The sequence below is a fragment of the Pseudonaja textilis genome, chromosome 4, assembly GCF_049901715.1.
Source record: "Pseudonaja textilis isolate UNSWEBS1 chromosome 4, rPseTex1.2, whole genome shotgun sequence".
Taxonomy (NCBI): Eukaryota; Metazoa; Chordata; class Lepidosauria; order Squamata; family Elapidae; genus Pseudonaja; species Pseudonaja textilis.
Genome location: NC_141993.1, coordinates 86,837,505 through 86,858,690, shown reverse-complemented (window position 1 = coordinate 86,858,690; position 21,186 = coordinate 86,837,505). Strand labels below are relative to the sequence as shown.

Here is a 21,186-nt window from a genome sequence, read left to right as displayed (position 1 = left end):
GGGAGAAAAATTCAACATTCCGTTCTTACAAGATTGTGATCCAACGTAAAAAGCAAAATTAAGTAACATAAAATACATCAATAACCCATATTATTTGGCAAGTATAACAAGACTAGCACTGATGACGTTACCTAGTTTGGGTAATGAAATGTCTGCAAGAAAGCAACAAGCTCAGAGAGCACCAACGGTCCCTCAAGTATAACAAGGCCCATGTTGCTTTGCCCTGAGAATGACAGCCAATTTAGGGTCGTGACTGAAGGACTAGAAACCATAAGTTTTAGTTTTGCCTTAGGCATTAAGCCAGTTGGATGACTTTGGGCCCATCACTCTCTCTCTCTCTCTCAGGTCTGGAAAGAAGACAGCAAGGGCAAGCAATTTTTGAAAATCTTGCTAAGAAAACAGAATATATTTGTCCATAAAGCTGCCAAGAATCCAGGCAGACTCGAATAGCAAAATGAACAGGACCCTAAAAAGGGCACTGGAAAATATTCTGAAATGAAAGAGATTTTTGCCAAGGTGTTTTGTCTGTGAGTGAGTGAGTGTGTGTGTGTGTGTGTGTGTGAAAAAGTCCAGATAGCTTTATGGTTGATGCCCTTATTTATAAAGCTTATTACGTTGTGTTTATTTTTTAGCAATCTTAAGAAATGTTAAGTACGTATATGTATTTGTTTCAGCCTGCTATTGTTGCTTTTGTTTCTCTCACCGCAGTTTTTCGATCCTCTCCCTGTTTGTAGGTTCAGGATTCCAATCCACGGTGCCTCTAAAAAGCAGTGCTTTCCAAATTTGGCAACTTAGAGATGGGTGGACTTCAACTCCCAGAATTCCCTGGCTGGCTGGGAAAACAGTGTGCTCTAAAACCTCTTCCTCCGCAGCCTATTTAATTAACCAGCTTTTCTCCTTTCCAGTAAATGCTTTCTGCCCCCATTGCAAGTATGAAAACATTTGAAATATGAACGCACGCAGAGACAAAAGCATATTTTAATTAACCAAAGTCATGTCAGTCACACAGAAGGGATGAAGGAAGTTCAGAACAAGTTGTGAATCACGCATTTAGCTCTTTTAGAAGAACGAGTGTTCCTTAGAACAGGGGTCTCCAACCTTGTCAACTTTAAGACAAGGCATAGCCCGCTGAGGAATTCTGGGAGTTGAAGTCCACAAGTCTTAAAGTTGACAAGGTTGGAGACCTCTGCCTTAGAACGTGAAATATATTAATTATCAGAATTCCAAGTGCCTTAATTCATGGTCTCCGGGATCCTTCACAGGTTGGGAAGCATCCTAAAAGGGGAAAGAGACACACCCTCTCAGTAACTCGAGGGCCTCTCCAGCTAACGCTGTCCGTCCGTTTGGTTGCAGGTATTTCCCAGGTGGTGAAGGACCATGTGACCAAGCCCACCGCCATGGCGCAAGGCAGAGTGGCCCACCTGATCGAGTGGAAGGGGTGGTGCAAACCTATCGATTCTCCTGCGACTTTGGAAAGCACCTTCAACTCCTATTCGGATCTCAGTGAAGGAGAGCAGGAGGCCAGGTTTGCTGCAGGTGGGACTGCGAGGGAGGGGAGACCAGGTGGGGGGGGGGGCAGCTCTCTCAGGGAAGTCCCTCAGGCTAGATCAGTGTTTCTCAATTAAGATGTGTGGACTTCAACTCCCAGAATTCCACAGCCAGCTTGCATGGACTTGAATAGAGTAGAGTAGAATAGAATAGAATAGAATATTGGCCAAATGTGATTGGACACAAGGAATTTGTCTTGGTGCAAATGCTCACAGTATACTTAAAAGAAAAGATACATTCATCAAGAGTCAGGAATCATCAGGTACAACGCTTAATAATAGTCATAGGGTATAATAGGCAATCAAATCATACTAGGAAACAGTCCATACAAATCGTTAGGATACAAGCGACAAAGTTACAGTCATACAGCCACAAGTGGGAGGGGATGGGCGATCAGGAGTGATGAGAAGATTAATAGTAATAGTAGTGCAGACTTCGTAAATAGTTGAACAGTGTTGAGGGAATTATTTGTTTAGCAGAGTGATGGCTTTCGGGGGGAAATTGTTCTTGTGTCTAGTTGATATGGTCTGCTGTGCCCTATAGCGTCGTTTTGAGGGAAGGAGTTGAAACAGTTTATGTCCGGGATGTGAGGGGTCTGTAAATTTTTTCACAGCCTTCTTTTTGACTCGTGCAGGTATACAGGTCCTTGATTGAAGGCAGGTTGATAGTAATTGTTTTTTTCTGCAGTCCGAATTATCTTCTTAGGTCTGTGTCTGTTCTGTTGGGTTGCAGAACCAAACCAGACAGTTATTGAGGTGCAATGACAGACTCAATCATTCCTCTGTAGAACTGGATCAGCAGCTCCTTGGGCAGTTGGAGCTGTCTGAGTTGGCGCAGAAAGAACATTCTGTGATGTTCTTTTTTTGATGACGCTTTTGATGTTAGGTATCCGTCCATTTTAGGTCTTGTGATATGATAGAACCTAGAAATTTGAAGGTCTCTACTGTTGATACTGTGTTGTCTAGTATTGTAAGAGGTGGTAGTATGGGAGGGTTTCTTCTAAAATCTACCACCATTTCTACGGTTTTGAGTGTGTTCAGTTCCAGATTGTTCTGGTTACACCTCGAGGCGAGTTGTACAACCTCTTGTCTGTATGCAGATTCGTCATTGTCTCGAATGAGACCAATCACTGTTGTTGTCATCAGCAAACTTCAGTATTTTAACAGATGGACCATTTGAGATGCAGTCATTGGTATATAAGGAGAAGAAAAGTGGAGAAAGCACACAGCCTTGGGGGAGCCCTGTGCTGATTGTACAGGTATCGGATGTGATTACGCCTAGCTTCACTGGCTGCTTCCTGTCTGTTAGGAAGCTTATGATCCACTTACAGGTGTGTTCAGGTAACTCCCATAATTTCACAACCAGCATGCATGGATTTCAAGTCCCAGAATTCCACAGCCAGCACGCATGGACTTCAACTCCCAGAATTCCACAGTCAGCATGTATGGATTTCAGTTCCCAGAAATTCACAGCCAACATGTTAGTTGGGGAATTCTGGGAGTTGAAGTCCACGGTTGCCAAGGTTGAGAAATACTGGTCTAGACTACGGCAGAAATATAATGCCAGATCTCAGCCGCAAGAGCCAAGGCTAATACTATCTGGAAGAAGAGTTCTTTCTCCCTCTCCCTCCCTCCCTCCCTCCCTCCCTCCCTCTCTCTCTCTCTCTATTCTGCCATCCAGTGCTTTGTGTTCCTTTTCCACCAAATCTAGGTTAGGGTCTCCTGCTTGGGCGGGGAGTTGGACTATATGACCTTACAAGGTCCCTTCTAACTCTGGTAATCTAACCTAATCTAATATAGGCACCATACTTTCCAGTGTTTGAGAGAGAGGATCACACATGCACAGCTGCGTATTTTTTGTATGTAGTATTGGAATAAATATCCATCTGGTTCAATTCCAAGCTGGGAGAAAGACACTGGAAACATGGAGGCTGACTGGAAAGATGGTTTAATGAAGAAGAACCGTCAAGCACATGGTCCTGGTGCGGCTGACCACATGGAGTTGAGAGAGATATATTTATACCCTCTCTTGGGCCTTGCTCTTGAGCGTCCTGTTACTGTGCAAGAACATGTATTCTATTGGTTGCTGTAGGGGGTCACAGCTAACTTTGTAGGCTGTCTGAGTCCTAGGCTTGGTTGAAGCCTGCTGGGTGATGCAACGTCCTTAGACTGTGTAGTGTGGTGAGCTCTGCTGCTAGATAGACTAATCCAGTGATGGGATTCAACATTTGTTACTACCGGTTCTGTGGGCATGGCTTGGAGGACTTGGCGTGGCTTGGCAGGCGTGGTGTGGCTTGGTGGGTCTGGCAGAGGAAGGATACGGTAAAATCTCCATTCCCTCCCCACTCCTGGGGGAAGCTTACTGCAAAATCCCCATTCCCTCCCCACCCCACTAACCTGCTTTCCAGCTCTGTTCTCCTGCGAAGGACAACCAAAGAAGACCCAGCCGATCAACTGGGACTCAGGAGGCAGAGAATAGATGGGGGCGGGGCCAGTCAGAGGTGGGATTTGCCGGTTCTCCAAACTACTCAAAATTTCCGCTATCGGTTCTCCAGAACTGGTCAGAACCTGCTGAATACCACCTCTGGGCCAATCCTATTATATCCTGGAGGGTCATGACATAATCCCATCGCCCTGGAGCTGGAGGCATTTTGTCTTCAATATAGGCTGGCCCAGTTTTTCTTAATGGGCACTAAATTTCTGCTGGGGGAAAGGCAGCTGCTCTCTGTCTTTAAAACATGTTTCCTCTTTAATCATCCAGGGAAATACCACATTCCACCTTTTTAATATTTCTCAAAATATTTCATTCTTCTAGGAGAGGGGTATTACGCACATGATGGCTCAGTGGCTGAGACGCTGAGCTTGTCGATCAGAAAGCTGGGCAGTTCGGTGGTTCGAACCCCCAGCGCCGTGTAATGGAGTGAGCTCCCGTTCCTTGTCCCAGCTTCTCCCAACCTTGCAATTCAAAAGCATGTAAAAATGCAAGTAGAAAATTAGGGACCACTTTGGGGGAAGGTAACAGCGTTCCGTGTGCCTTCGGTGTTTAGTCATGCCGGCCACATGACCACAGAGACGTCTTCGGACAGCGCTGGCTCTTTGGCTTTGTCATGGAGATGAGCAGCGCCCCCTAGAGCCAGAAATGACTAGCATGTATGTGCGAGGGGAACCTTCACCTTTAGGACAGAGGTGGGTGCTAACTTTCTACAGTAGTAAACCCTATTTAGTTGCTGGTTTGTGGTGCATCTGGGGAAAGGCCCATCTCTACTAAGCAGCTGCACAGTAGTGGGAGGCAGATGGTGTAATTTACGGGCACACGGGTTGTGTTTCCTCTGACATTCTTACTCATGGTGAAGTTGCTTATTCAATTAAGCCAATTTTCTGTATGCTCACGCGATACAGTATTCGGATCTATTACTTAATTGGGGAATATGCAGCTATTGAACGGCCTTGTTCCTGGAACTTCTCCGCTTTCAGATCTTCTGGAGAAGTTCAAGAGGCCATTTGATGACCTCATCAGGAGGGACTCATCCCATTTTTAGTGTTCTTTTGGTGAGCGGTCTGAGGGTGGAAATTGCACATGGCAACCTTCTAAGCAGCCACTTGGCTACAATAGCCATCCTTAAAACTTTCCTTTCAACCCCTATCCAAATCAGGAGTGGGATTTTACAGGTTCGGATGAACCGGATGTTACATTGGCATCTGGTTCGCCAAATCGGGATTTGAACCAATCGGCTGGCTCCGTCCACCCCATCCCGCCCCTCCCAGGAGTCTCCGTACCACCCATTTTTGATGCAGATAAGCGGAGGCTCTGGGGTGGTGGGGGAAATGGCTGTACCGGAAGTACCAGAGGTCATAAAATGGGCCTGTTTCTGGCTTCCAGAGGGCCTCCAGAGCCTGGGCGAGGCCATTTTCGCCCTCCCAGAGGCCTGAGGGAAGCCGTAATTAAATCATGATTCTCGAGCCAAACTTCAAAAAACTTCAAAGGATTTATTAGAGGTGACGTACTGGCACTGCCCTGTATGAAGCCAACTCTGGCATAGGTAATTTACAGTCACTTGTGACCCTGTTTCCCCGCTCCCCCCTGGGTGTGTCATAAACCAGATTCTTCAGTTGAGCATGTTCACAGGCTGGGTGTCATAACAGATAACAGATAATCAGAGTTGGAAGGGACCTGGTAGGTCATCTAGTCCAACCCCCTGCCCAAGCAGGAGATCCTACACCATTTCTGACAAATGGCAGTTCAATCTCCTCTTGAAGGTCTCAAGTGATGGCGCTCCCACAATGTCATCATTCACATTCTCTAATTAAATATATGATGCAGATAAGCGGAGGCTCAGCGGGGGCGGGAAATGGCCATACCGGAAGTACCAGAAGTCACGAAATGGGCCTGTTTCTGGCTTCCAGAGGGCGAAGCCTACGGACCCTTGGGAAGGCGAAAAACAGTCCTCCTGGAAATTCTGATAGGCCACACCCACCATGGCCACGCCCACTCAGCAACTGGGCAGCGAACCGGTTGCGGGTATTTTTGAATCCCACCTCTGCTCCAAGTGGTATAAAACTCATACTTCAAAAATACATCGATTTTGGTGCCTGTTGTTTTGAGAAGCGGGGGTGTAACCTCCCTGGAGCCCACATACGCTTTGTAAATTGCTCAGCTTAGCTTGACAAAGTTGGCTGATGCCAAGGGAAAGAACTACTGGTAGATAGAACCAAAACGAAGGAGAAATGAATTCCAGGCTGGTGTTTGGAGATCAAAGTCATGATTGTTTAATTGGATTTTGACTGGATATTTTATAAATGTTTCCCAGTGCTCATTTGCTACCTTAATCAGATCCTAGTAGAAGTAAGTGTATGGAGTGAGTTCATTAAGATTTAATTAGTTCATTAAGACTGATTCCTAGCTAGGGCTTGTTTGAGTGGTTCTGAAGAATAACATGGGAGCTTGCTTGCAAATAGAAATAAATATGCATAGGAAAACCTTAGGTGAAATCACAGACTCAAATGCTAGCGTTTCACACAGACAGACCTGTTTATTTCCATTCAAACAATGCAGGGTAGTTAACTTTTTGCTGGAATCCAAAGTCTTCCATTTCAGCCTAGCTGAAACCTTGGTGCACGTGACTTCATTCACTTAACATCAGGGTGTGATGACCCAGGGCATGGCACAAAGGCAACACAGTCAGATAATCAATGAATCCCTTTATTAGCTCCAACTTTGCCCCTAATGTCCTGGTTGCCTTCTGGCTGGAGAAAAACTCTCCCAGGAACAGTCTTTGACTGCAGAGAATCAAGTCCCAAACGTGGTCAGCGAAAACTATAACTATAAGTCCAATCAAGCCAAACTGAGGTAATGAATTGGCAGGGGAGGAGCAAGAATTCCAGACCTGAAGGCACGTCAAAACTCAACACGTTTGGGAAGATGCCAGGAACATAGATAAGCAAAGACAACACCAGATCAACTCACGTTTGCTCCCAACAGCTACCGCACGCACCCTACATGTCTCTTCAACTTTCTTCCCAGGTGTGGCTAATGAAGGGAATCAGGGCCCTTTCCTCCCCCGTAAGCCACGCAACCCACGTTGCTCTCTTCTCCATTCCTCCCTGCATGCCCAAGGATGAAGAGGGGTGGGCCCAGGTCTTTCTCTGAATTCCCTCTCCCTTCTTCTATATCCCCCCTGCTCTGCTCAGCCGGACTTTGCCCTTCCCCAGTTTCCTCCACAACTAACGGAGCCACACTCCCACTCGCTGTCAGCTGTTCGACATGACACAGGGGTGGGAAACTATGATTGTCATGTCCCCAGCATATAATTTGTGTGTATAGCAAGAACAGAACAATGGCCCTTTTATGACTTGTGGACTTCAATTCCCAGAATCCCTGGGCCAGCCAAGGCCACAAGTCATAAAGGGGGCATAGTTCTCCATCTTGAATACTGGTAATGCTTGAGGACAGAGAGACTCATAGACCAACACAAGATCTGGGAGGATTATAGATTAGAAACAGGTTGTTTGTACTATGAGGTCATTGTGACAGGTTGTATTGTTTTGTTGTTGTAATGTGTTTTGCTTTTTCTGTAAATTCCCAGATAGATGGACAATATATTCCATGTCTCTCTGCCCCACCATGGGGGCCAGACAAAATCACGTTTAGATAAGGTGTATTAGCACCAGTCTTTCTTTAACCCTGGTTTGGAAAAAGGCTGGGCTGTATACAGGTACTCTTCGACTTACAACAGTTCATTTAGTGACCGTTGAAGGTTACAACACCACTGAAAAGGTCATGGTTGTCCCAAAGGTACTTTTTCCGGAGACAACTGGAGTTTCACGTTTTTCTTTGAAGTTTTGATTCTTATCCAAGAAGCTTTTTTTTAGCTCTGACTGGATGGTGAGGAATGGAAGGATTTATATTCCTTGCAGACAGCTGGTCATTTGCATCCTTTTAAAGGGTCGTTGAGGCCACTTGGAGTTTTGCCTCAAAGTGGTCTCAATGACTCTCTAAAACAAGGCAAACGACATATATAAATCTTTCCATTCCTCACCATCCAGTCAGAGCTGAAGAAACTTCTTGGATGAGAAGAAAAATGTCTTCAAAGGAAAACAAGAAATTCCAGTTGCCAGGTCATCTAGTCCAACCCCCCCCGCCCCGCCCAAGCGGGAGGCCCTACACCATTTCTGACAAATGGCAGTCCAATCTCTTCTTGAAAGTCTCAAGTGATGGCGCTCCCACAACTTCTGGGGGCAACTTCTGTAGCATTGGTTGATTGTTCTCACTGTCAGATAGTTTCTCCCTATTTCCAAATCTCTCCTTGTTCAGTTTCCATCCATTATTCCTTGTCTGGCCTTTCGGTGCTTTAGAAAATAGCTCGACCCCTTCCTCCTCTCTGTGGCAGCCCCTCAAATATTGGAAGACTGCTATCCTGTCTCCCCTAGTCCTTCTCTTCACTAGACTAGCCAGGCCCAGTTCTTATAACCGTTCTTCATATGTTTTAGTCTCCAGTCCCCTAATCATCCTGGTTGCTCTTCTCTGCCCTTTTTCTAGAGTCTCAACAGGCCAAAGATGGGACACGCAGGGCCTCCGCAGCCCGTTTTGGCGGGCAGAGGCACCGTGGGCCAGTCCTTTGATGTTTCCAGGCCGGCTCCACGGGCCAGATTTAAGCACCCGGTGGGCCCGCGGGCCCTGAGTTCGACACCCCTGGTATAGGGTCTCCTGCTTGAGCAGGGACTTGGACTAGAAGACCCCCCCAAGGTCCCTTCCAAGCTCTGTTATTCTGAAGAGGCTGGCTTGTCCTTATGTGGCCGAGCTTCACCAAGGCCAGCTTCTGAGTCACTCCGAAAACTCGGGGGAAAAGCCAGCGAAGGATTTTAACTCTCTCCAACCTGCCCTTTTTAAGATAAAAGCAGGGGAAAGAGATGTTGGCTCCATGGAATCCAAAGCCTGGATCCTGGCAAGACCCATACAATTGCTGTTTTGGGGGAGAAAAAAAATCCCGTTTTGTAAAGCAAAGGGTTACCAGGGTTTATTATGGCCACCATCCAAGCTGTGGTGTTGGCTTTAATGGCTGAATGGTTTGCTGTTTGGACAGCTTGTCAGCTGAGGGGGAGAAGGGGACAGGCAGGAACAGCCATTCCCAGGGATAAATAAGGAGAGGATGCAGAAGAAGGCAACCCAGGCGTTGTGACGGTAGACCAGGGTTTCCCCTATCTCAGCAAATTTAAAGCTGTGTGGACTTCAACTCCCAGAATTCCCCAGCCAGAGATTCTGGGAGAATTCTGAGAGTGGAAGTCCACACAGCTTTAAAGGTGCTGTGTCTGAGAAACATTGGGGTAAACCAGGGGTGTCAAACTGGTGGCCCAGGGCGGGCTGGATGAGTCACACGCGGGCCACACACACACCCCGCTCCATGAATGCCGCGAAACATCACGTGACGGCAATGTGACGCCATGAGTTTGACACCCGTGGGGTAGACCATCCCTGGGTGGGGAGGGGTGTCTTTCTCTCCCACTCATCTCTCTCTCTTTTCCTTTCTCTCTCTTTCTCTCCTCTTTTCCTTTCTCTCTTTTTCTCTCTCTTTCTCTCTCTTTCCCTTTCTCTCTTTCTCACCTCTTTCCCTTTCTCTCTCTTTCTCTCCTCTTTCTCTCTCTCTCCTCTTTCCCTTTCTCTCTTTCTCTCTCTTTCCCTTTCTTTCTCCTTTCTCTCTCTCTTTTTTCTCTTTCTCTCTCTCTTTTTCTCTCTCTTTCCCTTTCTCTCTCCTCTTTTTTCTCTCTCTGTCTTTCTCTTTCTCTCTTTCTGTCTTTCCCTTTCTCTCTTTCTCTCCTCTTTCTCTCTCTCTTCTCTCTCTCTCTCTCTCTCTCTCTCTCTTCTTTCTGTCTCTCTTTCTCTCTGTCTTTCCCTTTCTCTCTCTCTTTCTCTCTCTCTCTCTTCTCTTTCTCTTTCTCTCTTATTTGAATGCAGTTCTGCCTCTTCTTGCCTCTGAAAGACGTGCTTGAGTTGTTCTCTTTTATTTATTTAATTTTTATCCCGCCTTTATTTTTCTTTATAAATACCTCAAGATAGCAAATATACCTCCTGTTCCTTCTGTCTCCAATTTTTCCTCACAACAATATCCCTGTGAGGGGGTTGAGATGGGAGAGAATGACTGACCCAAAATCACCCAGCTGACTTTCATGCTTAAGGTAGAACTAGAACTCAATGTCTCCTGGTGATTGGTCCAAAATCACCCAGCCAGATTTATGCCCGAGGCAGGACTAGAACTCACTGTCTCCTTGTAGTTGGGCCAAAGTCACCCAACTGGCCTTCATGCCTAAGGCAGGATTAGAACTCATGGTCTCTAGTTTTGAGCCGAATGCCTTAACTACTAGACCAAACTGGCTCTAAGTGAACTTTGGTATTCTTTTCAGGTCAGCTCAGAATCTTGACATGCTGAACTTGGTTAATTTAAATATGAACTAAACATTTGAGATTTATTTATTTGCCTGCCTGCCTGCCTGTCTGTCTGTCTCTCTCTCTCTCTCTCTCTCTTTCTCTATCATCTATCTATCTCTCTCTCTCTCTATCTATCTATCTATCTATCTATCTATCATCTATCTATCTATCTAAAAGCGAAATGCCAGTCACACATCATCACAAAATCCCCAGAACCGTAAAGCTTACAAACTTGAAATTTGGCACGTATGTTCCTTTTAGCTTCTAGGTGCTCACTAAGAAAAGATTTTTCCAAATGACCATCAGAGCATTAGCATTTTGTATATTATTATTAACATGCTCTGATGCTAAGGAGTTCTACTCCCCCTCCCCACCTGAAAAGAAATCTGTTCCAATTGCAAAACTCAAGCAGAGGAGGGGAGTTTCAGTTTTAGTTTCACAGCACCAGGCAGCTTTAATTCAGAAGTTGAGCTAAGCCATGCCCAGGCTCCTTGCTGTCTCCTTGCTCACACAGCAAATACTGTTTCAGTTTCCAAACAGCCCTCAACTCTCTCACACACTGACAGGACACTAACCAGATGAATACTGATGGACTGGTAGGCAGGCAGAGGCAGAAATTTCCCCCTCTTATTTTCCTCCCAAAAAAACTAAGCCCGACCACATAGTTTTGTAGCGAAGCATGGGTATCGAGCTAGTTTATTTATAAAATCTATAGGTATGCTAGCCCAGCCCAAATGGGAGATTATGGTCTAGTCTGGTGCATTGTTTCCCAAACTTGGCAATTTTAATATGTGTGAATTTTTAACTCTTAAATTTGCCGCACTTTGAGAAACACAATCCAGGGGTCTCCAACCTTGGCAACTTTAAGCTTTGCTGGCTGAGGAGTTCTGGGAATTGAAGTCCACAGGTCTTAAAGTTGCCAGGATTGGTGATCCCTGAACTAGTCTGTTATCCAAAACCAGGTAATGGGGTAATTCAGTAGTGACTTAGTGACTGCATTCATACAGCAACAACTCTCTCACTTAAAGACCTAATGGCTATGCATACACAACACGGCAAATTTTAACCTTATTTGTTTGAATTATATGTCTGCAAATGTGCTGCCAAATCTTTGATTCTTTGTTTTAGTCTACTCTCAGTGTATTGTGTGAATCCAAATATATTTTTTTTCTACAAGGTGGCGCATGAAGGCAATCGACTCATATATTTTGAAACCCAGGAGATTTACAACATATTGTTAATATAACATGATATGTACTGTTTTTATTGCTTTCATGTAAGTTATTCATTCTTGCTTGTTAATCTTGCTTGTGGTTGGACTACGCTCCAGAAAGGGAGGTGATATCAGTATTATTTGGATTTCTTGCTTATTATGCTGTTGGCACCAAGATTGCAAAACTTCAAACCACCACTAGAGGGCAGCATTGAATTAGATTTAGGTATTAGATTTACTGCTGCCACCTGCTGGTTATCAAGAGTTTTGTTTGTAGTATAAATCAGAAATGGGAAGTTGGGTTTCTTGCTTATTATGCTGTTGGCACCAAGATCTAAGTTGCAAAACTTCAGACCAGCACTAGAGGGCAGCATAGAATTGGTTTTGGGCACCTACTATTGCCACCTGCTGGTAATCGAGAGTTTTACACATAGTGTAAATCAGAAATGGGAAGTTGGGCTTCTTGTTTATTATTGCTGTTGGCATCAAGATCTAGGTTGCAAAACTCCAGACCATCGCTTGAGGGCAGCATAGAGTTAGTTTTTTGGCAACAACAGCTGCCACCTACTGGAGGTCTGGAGTTTTGCACGCAGCGTAAAACAGAAATAGGACGGATGGTCACTGTGTGAACAGAGCAGGAGATTTAGCAGCCCAGATCTGGTAGCTGTTTTATAAGGTACTAAGATTTATGGATTTAGCTCCGTCCAGAATGGCTGTAAAGAGTTACAGAAATACCATTGGCGGTTGCAAAGTGTCAACCAGCTTCATGCCCCAAAGCTTAGGAAAAGCTCCTGGTGATATATTTCCATTTGCAGAGCCTTTTTCACCAAGTCACCTCAAACCAAGGTCCTTCCTGAGAAACTCAGGTCATGTTGGCAGACTGTCCAATGACATGCCAGGACAATACCGATTTATCTACCTTCAAGCTGTTCTGAGTCAGCTGCTCTGTCTAGAGTCCCGGGGAAAGAGCTGGGGCAGTTCACCTTGCCAAATGCAGTATATTTGTTGTCTTTTATTGTTATTTGGTGCTTTCCCGGGGCAGCTCCGTCTCTCTTCTGCTCCGCCTTTTCCTTCCCAGCCTGTCAAGTAGCAAATGAAGATTGATGCGTGGAGCTGATTCCCCAGTTACTCTCTTAATTAAAGGGAGCTAGTTTCTCAACTCGGTTGTCCTTCATTAGGTGCCTGGGAGGGGGGGAGGGGACAGAGAGACAGAGGAACAATTCACTCAAGGCAAGAGTGAGTAAAAGGAAGCCAGAGGCCAAGGGAAACGGTGTCAGGCAAATTTTCTGCATCCAGGAAACGTTTAAAGGAAGCTGTGGAAGGCTGAAGAGGGCGGCATCATCCCAACAACGGCCAAGATGGTGGCTGGTGGCTGATGACTGAAAGATAGGAAGAATGAATGCAGGAATTGGGAACGTCAAGTCTAGTGAAAAGAAGGACAAGAGGTCACGATAGCACAGAGGTGGGCAACTATGGCCCCTTTATGACTTGTGGACTTCAACTCCCAAAATTCCTGAGCTAGCATGGCTTGGTCAGGAATTCTGGGAGTTGAAGTCCATAATTCATAAAAGGGCCATAGTTGCCCACCCCTGCGATAGCAGATGTAGTGTATTGAAATAGAGACTTCTAGGGTGATGTTCCTATTGGTTAGCAGAAGCAACGATACGTTTGGTTAGTAACGTTAGTATCTGATTGGCCGCCTATAGCAGTGGGAAGTTTAACTAAATGTCATTGCGAGCCGTGGAGCAGCCGCTATAAAAAGGGGCTGCTGCGGTTCGACTGCAGTTGAAGTTACTGTTATTATTAAAGAGCTGAATTCAACTCCGGTCTGCGAGTCTCTTTACCGGCGACAGAACAGCAGTGTTCCAATATTTGAGGGGCTACCACAGTGAGGAAAGGGGGTCAACCCAATATTGGTTGCTACAGTATAGCACAAAGATGATAAGGGGACTGGAGGCTAAAACCAGAGGTGGGTATTCAGCAGGTTCTGACCAGTTCTGGAGAACCACTAGTGGACATTTTGAGTAGTTCGGAGAATCGGCAAATCCCACCTCTGACTGGCCCCACCCCCATCTCTTCTCTGCCTCCTGAGTCCCAGCTGATTGGCTGGGTCTTCTTTGGTTTCCCTGCATGGGAGAACAGAGCTGGAAAGCAGGTTAGTGGGATGGGGAGGGAATGGGATTTTGCACTATCCTTCCCCTGCTACGCCCGCCACACCACGCCATGTCACGCCACACCCCCAGAACTGGTAGTTGAAAAAAAAAATGTATCTCACCACTGGCTAAAACATATAAAAAACAGTTGCAGGAATTGGGTATGTCTAGTCTAATGAAAAGAAGGACTAGGGGAGACATGATAACAGTTTTCCAATATCTGAGGGGCTGCCACAGAGAAGACGGAGTCAAGCTATTCTCCAAAGCACCTGAAGGCAGGACAAGAAGCCATGGGTGGAAACTCATCAAGGAGAGAAGCAACCTAGAACTAAGGAGGAATTTCCTGTCAGTTAGAACAATTAACCAGTGGAACGATTTTCTCTAGAAGTTGTGGGTGCTCCAACACTGGACTCTATTAAGAAGAGAGTGGACAATCATATATCTGAAATGGTATAGGCCAGCTTTCCTGGTTGAGGAATTCTGGGAGTTGAAGTCCACAAGTCTTAATGTTGCCAAGTTTGGAGATCTCTGTTTGAGAGGAACATGGCTTTTTAAAGGTGGGTTAGATGGTTCACTGGTGAGGACCTCATCACATACAAGGAGTGAAAGAGGTCATCTGCCTCGGTTCTGTGATATCATGAGTGGTGCATGGCCTCATTGTGGCTTTTAACAAACTCTTGTGTCTCCAAAGCACTGAAAGGCTGCAGTTCCCTTCCATTAACACCACCATTATTGGTGGCCTCCAAAGATGGCTTCATCTTGATTTAGACCCTAACCCTAACCCTCGAGCACAGAGATGTTATTAAAAACGTCTTGATAGAAGTCACATCTTTTGAAAACCAGCTGTTGTACAAGTGCAATAAAACCTTTTATTGCTTTTGCATAGAAAGGTATCCAAAATTTAACCTTTTCAATATACAGTTTTGAAGCTTTTTAATTTTCCCAGTATTATTTTTTAAAATTAAAATGAAACTGCAAGTATGGAATTAAAGGATTAGGGTTAGGACATATCGGGACTTTTTTCCCCCTTTGCTAAACTGGGCGGGGCCAGCACGTGACGCTTCCAGCCAGCCGTCTGCGAGTTTGAGATCCCTGGCTTAGACCCAAGATGAAAAGCAGACATGTCGCACCATCCCTTTATCTGACAACCATGTTTTGTAACCACAGCATGGCAGCTTAATACCGCGACACCCTCGACCCAAGCAACACGCATCTCCGTGAGCGTTACGGTCCCAAATATTTTAACTTTTCAACACCTCTATTTTAACTTTTCAACACACACACACACACACACACACACACACACACACCCTCCAATCTTTGACTTAACTTATTCCAAAGAGGCTCTGGATGCTCCCCAGCTCTCTCCTACTCCATTACTTGCCCAGAAAACAATACTTAACATTCCTCAAATGCCAGCTCTTATCACCCTGGCTGGCCTAGAGGCCTCTTGCTTGAAGAAGATAAAACTTTTGCCTTTCTGGGAGAAGTTGTGGGAGAACGGAACGTATTTTCTCAGGCTCTTACGCCCTTGCCTGGTTGGTTGGTTGATTTTATTTCTCCTGTGTTTTTTATTGTTTTTATAAATAATTCAAGATGGGGAATATATCCAACATACCTTCCTCCTTATATTTTCCTCGTAATAGCAATCCTATGAGGTGAGTTGTGTTGAGAGACAGGGATTGAACCTACCTTCCTTCCTCATCTCCCTCCCTCCCTCCTTTCCATCTTCTTTCTTTCCCTCCTTCCCACCTCCCTCCTTTCAACTTCCTTCCTTCCTTTCCATCCTCCCTCTCTCCTTTCCTCCCTCTCTCCCTCCCTCCCTCCCTCCTTTCCTTCCTCTTCCTCCCTTCCTGGAGAAGCAGTTAGGCTTAAATGCAGGGTCATCTTCCTTTTGAGTGACTAAAATTTAGAATTGCAGCAGGAACATCTTCAACATCTTCCACAGCTTGGCATGTTGTATGATTCAGCCTGACGTTGCTAGGCAGTTCGGAAACCACTGATAAAGGCTGGAGCCGAAAGCTGTCATTGACTCTCTCTCTCTTTCTCTCTCTCCCTTCCTCCCTCCCCTCCCCCCTCCCTCCCTCCCTCTCTCTTTCTCTCTCTCCCTTCCTCCCTCATTCTCTCTGTTTCTGTCTCTCTCTGTCTCTTTCTCTCTGTGGGTCTCTTTCTCCCTTCCTCCCTCCCTCCCTCTCTCCCTCCCTCCCCTCTCTCTCTCTTTCTCTCTCTCCCTTCCTCCCTTCCTCCCTCCCTCTCTCCTCTCTCTCTCTCCTTCTCTCTCTCTCCCTTCCTCCTCTCTCTCCCCCTCCTCCCTCCCTCTCTCTCTCTCTTTCTCTCTCTCCCTCCCTCCCTCTCTCTGTCTCTGTCTCTCTCTGTGTGTGTGTGTGTCTCCCTCCCCCTATCTCTGTCTCTGTCTCCTCCCTCTGTCCCTCCCTCCCCTCCCTCTTTCTAAAGTGACACCCACAGGCAGCCATGAGCTCCAAATTACTTGCCTGTGGCGCACCCCTATTTAAGGACGGGCTCAGCTGCCTAATGACAGGTCAGATCAACAGACACGTTCATGAGGTTCAATTGAAAGCCTCAGACTCCCGGGTTTCTGCCCAGGATGGGATGGGGGAGAAACCCTCAAGGAATTGAAGATCTGGTCTACCGCTAGTCGTGTCAAAAAACACCACCTACCTAGTGGTTTCTATTGGGACACGAGCAAGGGTGGGATTCAAATTTTTTAACAACTGGTTCTGTGGGCGTGGCGTAGTTGGTGGGCATGGCTTGGTGGTCATGTGACTGGCTGGGCGTGGCCAACTCAATATCACTCACATCGAGGCACACATCTCCTCGCCTGGCCTCTCATGATTGTGGGGATGCTGCAACAGCCGTAAGTGTGAAAAATGGTCATAAGTCACTTTTTTCAGTGCCACTGTAACTTTGAATGGTCACTCCACACAAGCAAAGTACCAGCAAAGGAGGGGAAAAAAACTCCAGAGACATTCCTGAGACAGGAAGTCTAGTCCTGCCAAGAACATAATAAGGGTTAACGGAGAGGCAGTTTCTGTAAGCAACACCAGAATGTTTCCTTCCTGCCTTCCTTACAGGATTAGGCCGGTAATTTCTTCTAAAAACCAGTTCTCTGAACTGCTTAGAATGTTAACAACCGGTTCTAGAGAATAAGTGCGAACCTGTAGAATCCCATGCCTGAACATGAGTAACAGGCAGCAATTTATATTTTCTATATATTTATACATGTCAAAAAAACGTACACCTCTACAGAAACAATACTGCAGGTAATTAGCACAGATATTTCCAAAGGGACTGACCTTTGAGGTTTAACTCTTTTATGTTCATATCAGTACTAGATGGAAAAGAGGACACCAGATGATCCCACTGCTATTCTGTACCATGAAACAAATACTTTGGGAAATCGAGAAGGTGGATCCAACAATTATAACACATAAACTCATTGTCAGGGCTTCGGTAGCTACCCCTATTTAAATCATGAGTCACCCTTGACCCTGGTTTTCCCCCACCCCCTGGGTGTATCATAATTCATATTCTCCAATGGGACACATCCATAGCCAAGAGTCAGCAATCATACTCTTCAGTTAGAATTTTGCACGGCAGAAACTTCGGTCACCTAGAAACTATCTATGGAAACATTGATGGAATGCAGTTTTGGTTTTGCAAGCTGCTGCACTTCTCCCCCTCCCTTTCTGTTGGCAACTCTAAAAGACCAGATAAATATTGTACTCATACTTAATGGAACCATGGTTTAAACCAGGGGTCTCCAACCTTGGCAACTTTAAGCCTAGAGGACTTCAACTCCCAGAATTCCCCAGCTAGCAAAGCTGGGGAGTTGAATTCTGGAAGTTGAAGTCCACCAGGCTTAAAGTTGTCAAGGTTGGAGACTCCTGGTTTAAACAATTCATTTGCAAATGAAAGCAAATATATGTGTTCCATGTTGCAGGGTCCAGTGTGGATCAGTCATTAGGATAAGGGTTTAATCTTCCAAGTTTTTGGACTTGTGTTGAAACCTATCCTCCAGGAATTTTTCTCTCCCAGAATGTGTGCTTTGGGCTATTCTATGCATAATATTTATCTGGTGCCTGGTTGTGTGTAGCTTTTTAGTTGTTGGTTGGGGTGTTGATGGCCGGTTATTGGCCGTTGTTTCCTTGTGCTGCTGTAAGGTCTGGCAGTACGCTTAAGCCAATAATGAACCAAAACAAAGACTTAAACGGAGGCTTTCAAATCAAAGAAAGCAGACTTTTATTCTTTGATCAAATTTAAAGATCTGGGGAGAAGTTCCTAGCACATCACAAGAGACATGGGAGGAAAATTCTACAAAACATAGAAAGATGCCCTGTCCTTCTTATACCTTTAAGATTCTTAGAAGTCGAGTAACTGCAGTGTAAAATTCTCTAACTTAGATTTCCATCTTTCCTGCAAAAGACAAATGTCTCTCCAGCAATGTTTGCCTTTCATCATCTCTTCTCCTATTGTCTATCTAATGGATCACAATTGACCACTTAAGGAGGCTATTAACAGCATTCTTCAAAGGTGTGGATTCCTCTGAATGGAGGTACAGTTTCATTCTCAAGGGGTGATGCTGGGGTGAAATGTATCAATCCAGAAAAACAGATGGATTCAGATTGATTTAGATAGGACAGTCATGTGTCTTAATGGGAGAGGAATGTAACTGATTGCAGGCAGGTGTTTATAACTGTTTTACAACAAGTGCAAGTTTAAGGAAATCTTTTTTACAACAGCAAGATAACAAATGCCTATAGAGTAACTCTCTACTTAATGCTATAATATATTTTACTACTCTTTATTTATTACTATCCCCTTCACTGCCAAGTCCTCGATTCCTGACTACCTGATAATCTGGCGGTAAATCAGCACTCCTATTGACTGATAAGTGGCTGGTTTCCCAGGCTTCAATCATTTCCCTGGCTGTATTTGTCCCTGCTCGTCCGACAATCTTAGTAGGGCCGAAATTGAATGCATGTCCTTGTTCACTGCAATGTGAGGCTACCCATGAATTTGGACCTCCTTGTCTGGGCTCCAGCCTGAGTCCAAAAGTGTGGAAGACTAAATGTCTGTGGTCTTGATGACAGACCCAGATTGGAACTTGCCATCTTGGTTGGTAGCTAATCTTTGAAAAACAAAAAAGATAAAAGTAAGCTATGAAAGAAAACTGCCTGAAAAGGAGGTTTTTTTGGGAGGGGGGGGGCTTTTAAATGCCCCCCAATATTATTCAAAAGGATAAATAATCTGAGGTGGAGATGAGAAGATTTAATTTAGGGGTGAGGGAAACCTTATGTGCAGAAGGGAAACGGGGGATGCTCATCAAAAGAGAAGGGAAAAAAGGAGGAATTTGTTTTTCTAACTAGCGTGTCCACAACTGTTGGAAGAAATATCCTTCTGGGTTCAGTTCCAAGTGAGGAAGAAAACATCGAAACATGGTGACTGGAAACATGGTGACTGCTTGGAAAGATGGTTTAATAGTGGACAGGACCACATGTCTTGGGTGAAGAAAAAAGGGGCAGAGATGCTGAAAGTGCCTGGATTTTATAACCTGTGTTGGGATTTGATTTTGAGCTTGTATTCTGATTGGTTGTCAGACTCCCATGGGGCCATGCAGGGGCAACTCTGTAGGCTGTCTTTTGAGTCCCAAGCTTGGTTGAGCCTTGCTGGATGATGAAAGGGCTTTGGGGTTCCTATTATGGGTCTGAAGGAGGTAGATCTTTGTTATGTAGAATAGACTGGCCCAGGCCTTAAATGGCCCTTTAGCAAAGGTGTGCGTGTGGGGAGGCTGTTTCTGCCTCTCTGAGTTTCTACTTCTCTTTTAGGGGAAATATTCTGCCTTTTTTTTTAGTATACCCTAAAATATTTCATTTTTCTAGAATTCTAACTTCCAACAGAACAAAGCGAACGCCTAGTAGCATTGCAGTCTGTTTCGGAGACGGCAGCTTCGATTGCCATCTCAAAAGCAATTCCAGTTCAATTTATTTAGTCATTCTTGTACGTCGCCCGCAGTTGATCTATGGCGATTAAATTTATGTTCTAAGAAGCACTCAAAATAGATAATAAAATTAAGAAAGATTTTTTTTAAAAAAATGTAATAAAGATAATACATCTTGACAGTGGATGATAATACATCTTGACAAGTTCACAGATAGCTTGGCCATTGGCAGGAATTCAAATTATGTTACCAATGCAATTGAAAGGCACCAAGCAGGAAGCTTTCAGTTAAAGGCACATAAGCCCTGCTAAGAAAAAAATATATATGCCACTTTATTGGCCTTTCTTATGATAATTATAAAATTATAACTATATAATAATTATAATTAAGTCTCCTCCAGTATTCCTATTCCTTGGGAGAGCTTTCCCACACAAAATGGCTTTTTTTCTGTAGCCCAATTTCTCTAAACCCATGATGGCGAACCTATGGCATGTGTGCCACAGGTGGCATGCAGAGCCATTTGTGCAGGCATGTGAGCCCAGGCAAACTTACTTCACTGTGTATGCGTGCACCTCCTGGCTGATTTTTGGCTCTTTTGAGGCCTTTGTCAGCCTGCCAGAGGCTTGAGGGGAAGCCTCTGCAGCCTTTGCAGGCCGAAAAATAGGCCAGTTTGGTCATTTCCGGTATTTACAGGAAGTGATGAAATGGGCCTATTTTTCATCCTGCAAAGGCTGCAGAGGCTTCCCTCAAGCCTCCAGCAGGCTGAAAAAGGCCTCAAACGGGCTGAAAATCAGCTGGGAGGCCCAGTGCACATAAGGGGGTGGTGGTAGGGATTGTACATGCATGTGCAGGGGGTGGGGGGGGGGCGCACATTGCCTTCTGGGTAACAGGAGCACAGGAGCCCCAAAAGCTTAACCATCACTGCCCTAAACGTTGGAACAAGCATGTCTTTCTGATCACCGTGTCCTTTGCATTCCTAAACAAATGACTGCAAATATATATTCCTTATTTTATTGCACCAGAGGGAGTTGGAAGTCTACACCCTTTTTTCTTTTTTCCCTTCTTTTCTATATGCTTTTGTATTTTTGTATTTTATATGATAAGCTAATAAAACTGTTAAAGCAAAAAAAAAAAGAAAAGTGTAGGAGAAAAGCAAGCTGGAAGGTGGGGTTAAACATGTCATCAGTTTGGAGTCATTATGTTGCCCCAAGAGATTTAGCAGTGACCAGGTGACTGGGTCAGGGACGTGGCCAGCCAGAACTTACTACCGGTTCGGCAACCCATGCCAAATCCTTGCTACCGGTTCACCTAATCCAGTGCGAACCAGCTGAATGTCACCACTGATGTCGAGACTCTGGAAAGAGTGCAGAGAAGAGTGACAAGAATGATTAGGG

The 21,186-nt window shown here is 45.1% G+C and overlaps 1 protein-coding gene across 2 annotated transcripts in view; it reads left to right on the top strand.

Moving 5' to 3' along the window:
• Positions 1–21,186, top strand: part of FAM131A (family with sequence similarity 131 member A) — a 93,763-nt gene that overhangs the window by 64,547 nt on the left and 8,030 nt on the right. For both annotated transcript variants that reach the window (XM_026718892.2, XM_087933611.1), the window contains one exon: positions 1,354–1,536. In XM_026718892.2, coding sequence (XP_026574677.1) covers positions 1,354–1,536 — 183 coding nt within the window. The remainder of the gene's footprint in view (positions 1–1,353; positions 1,537–21,186) is intronic.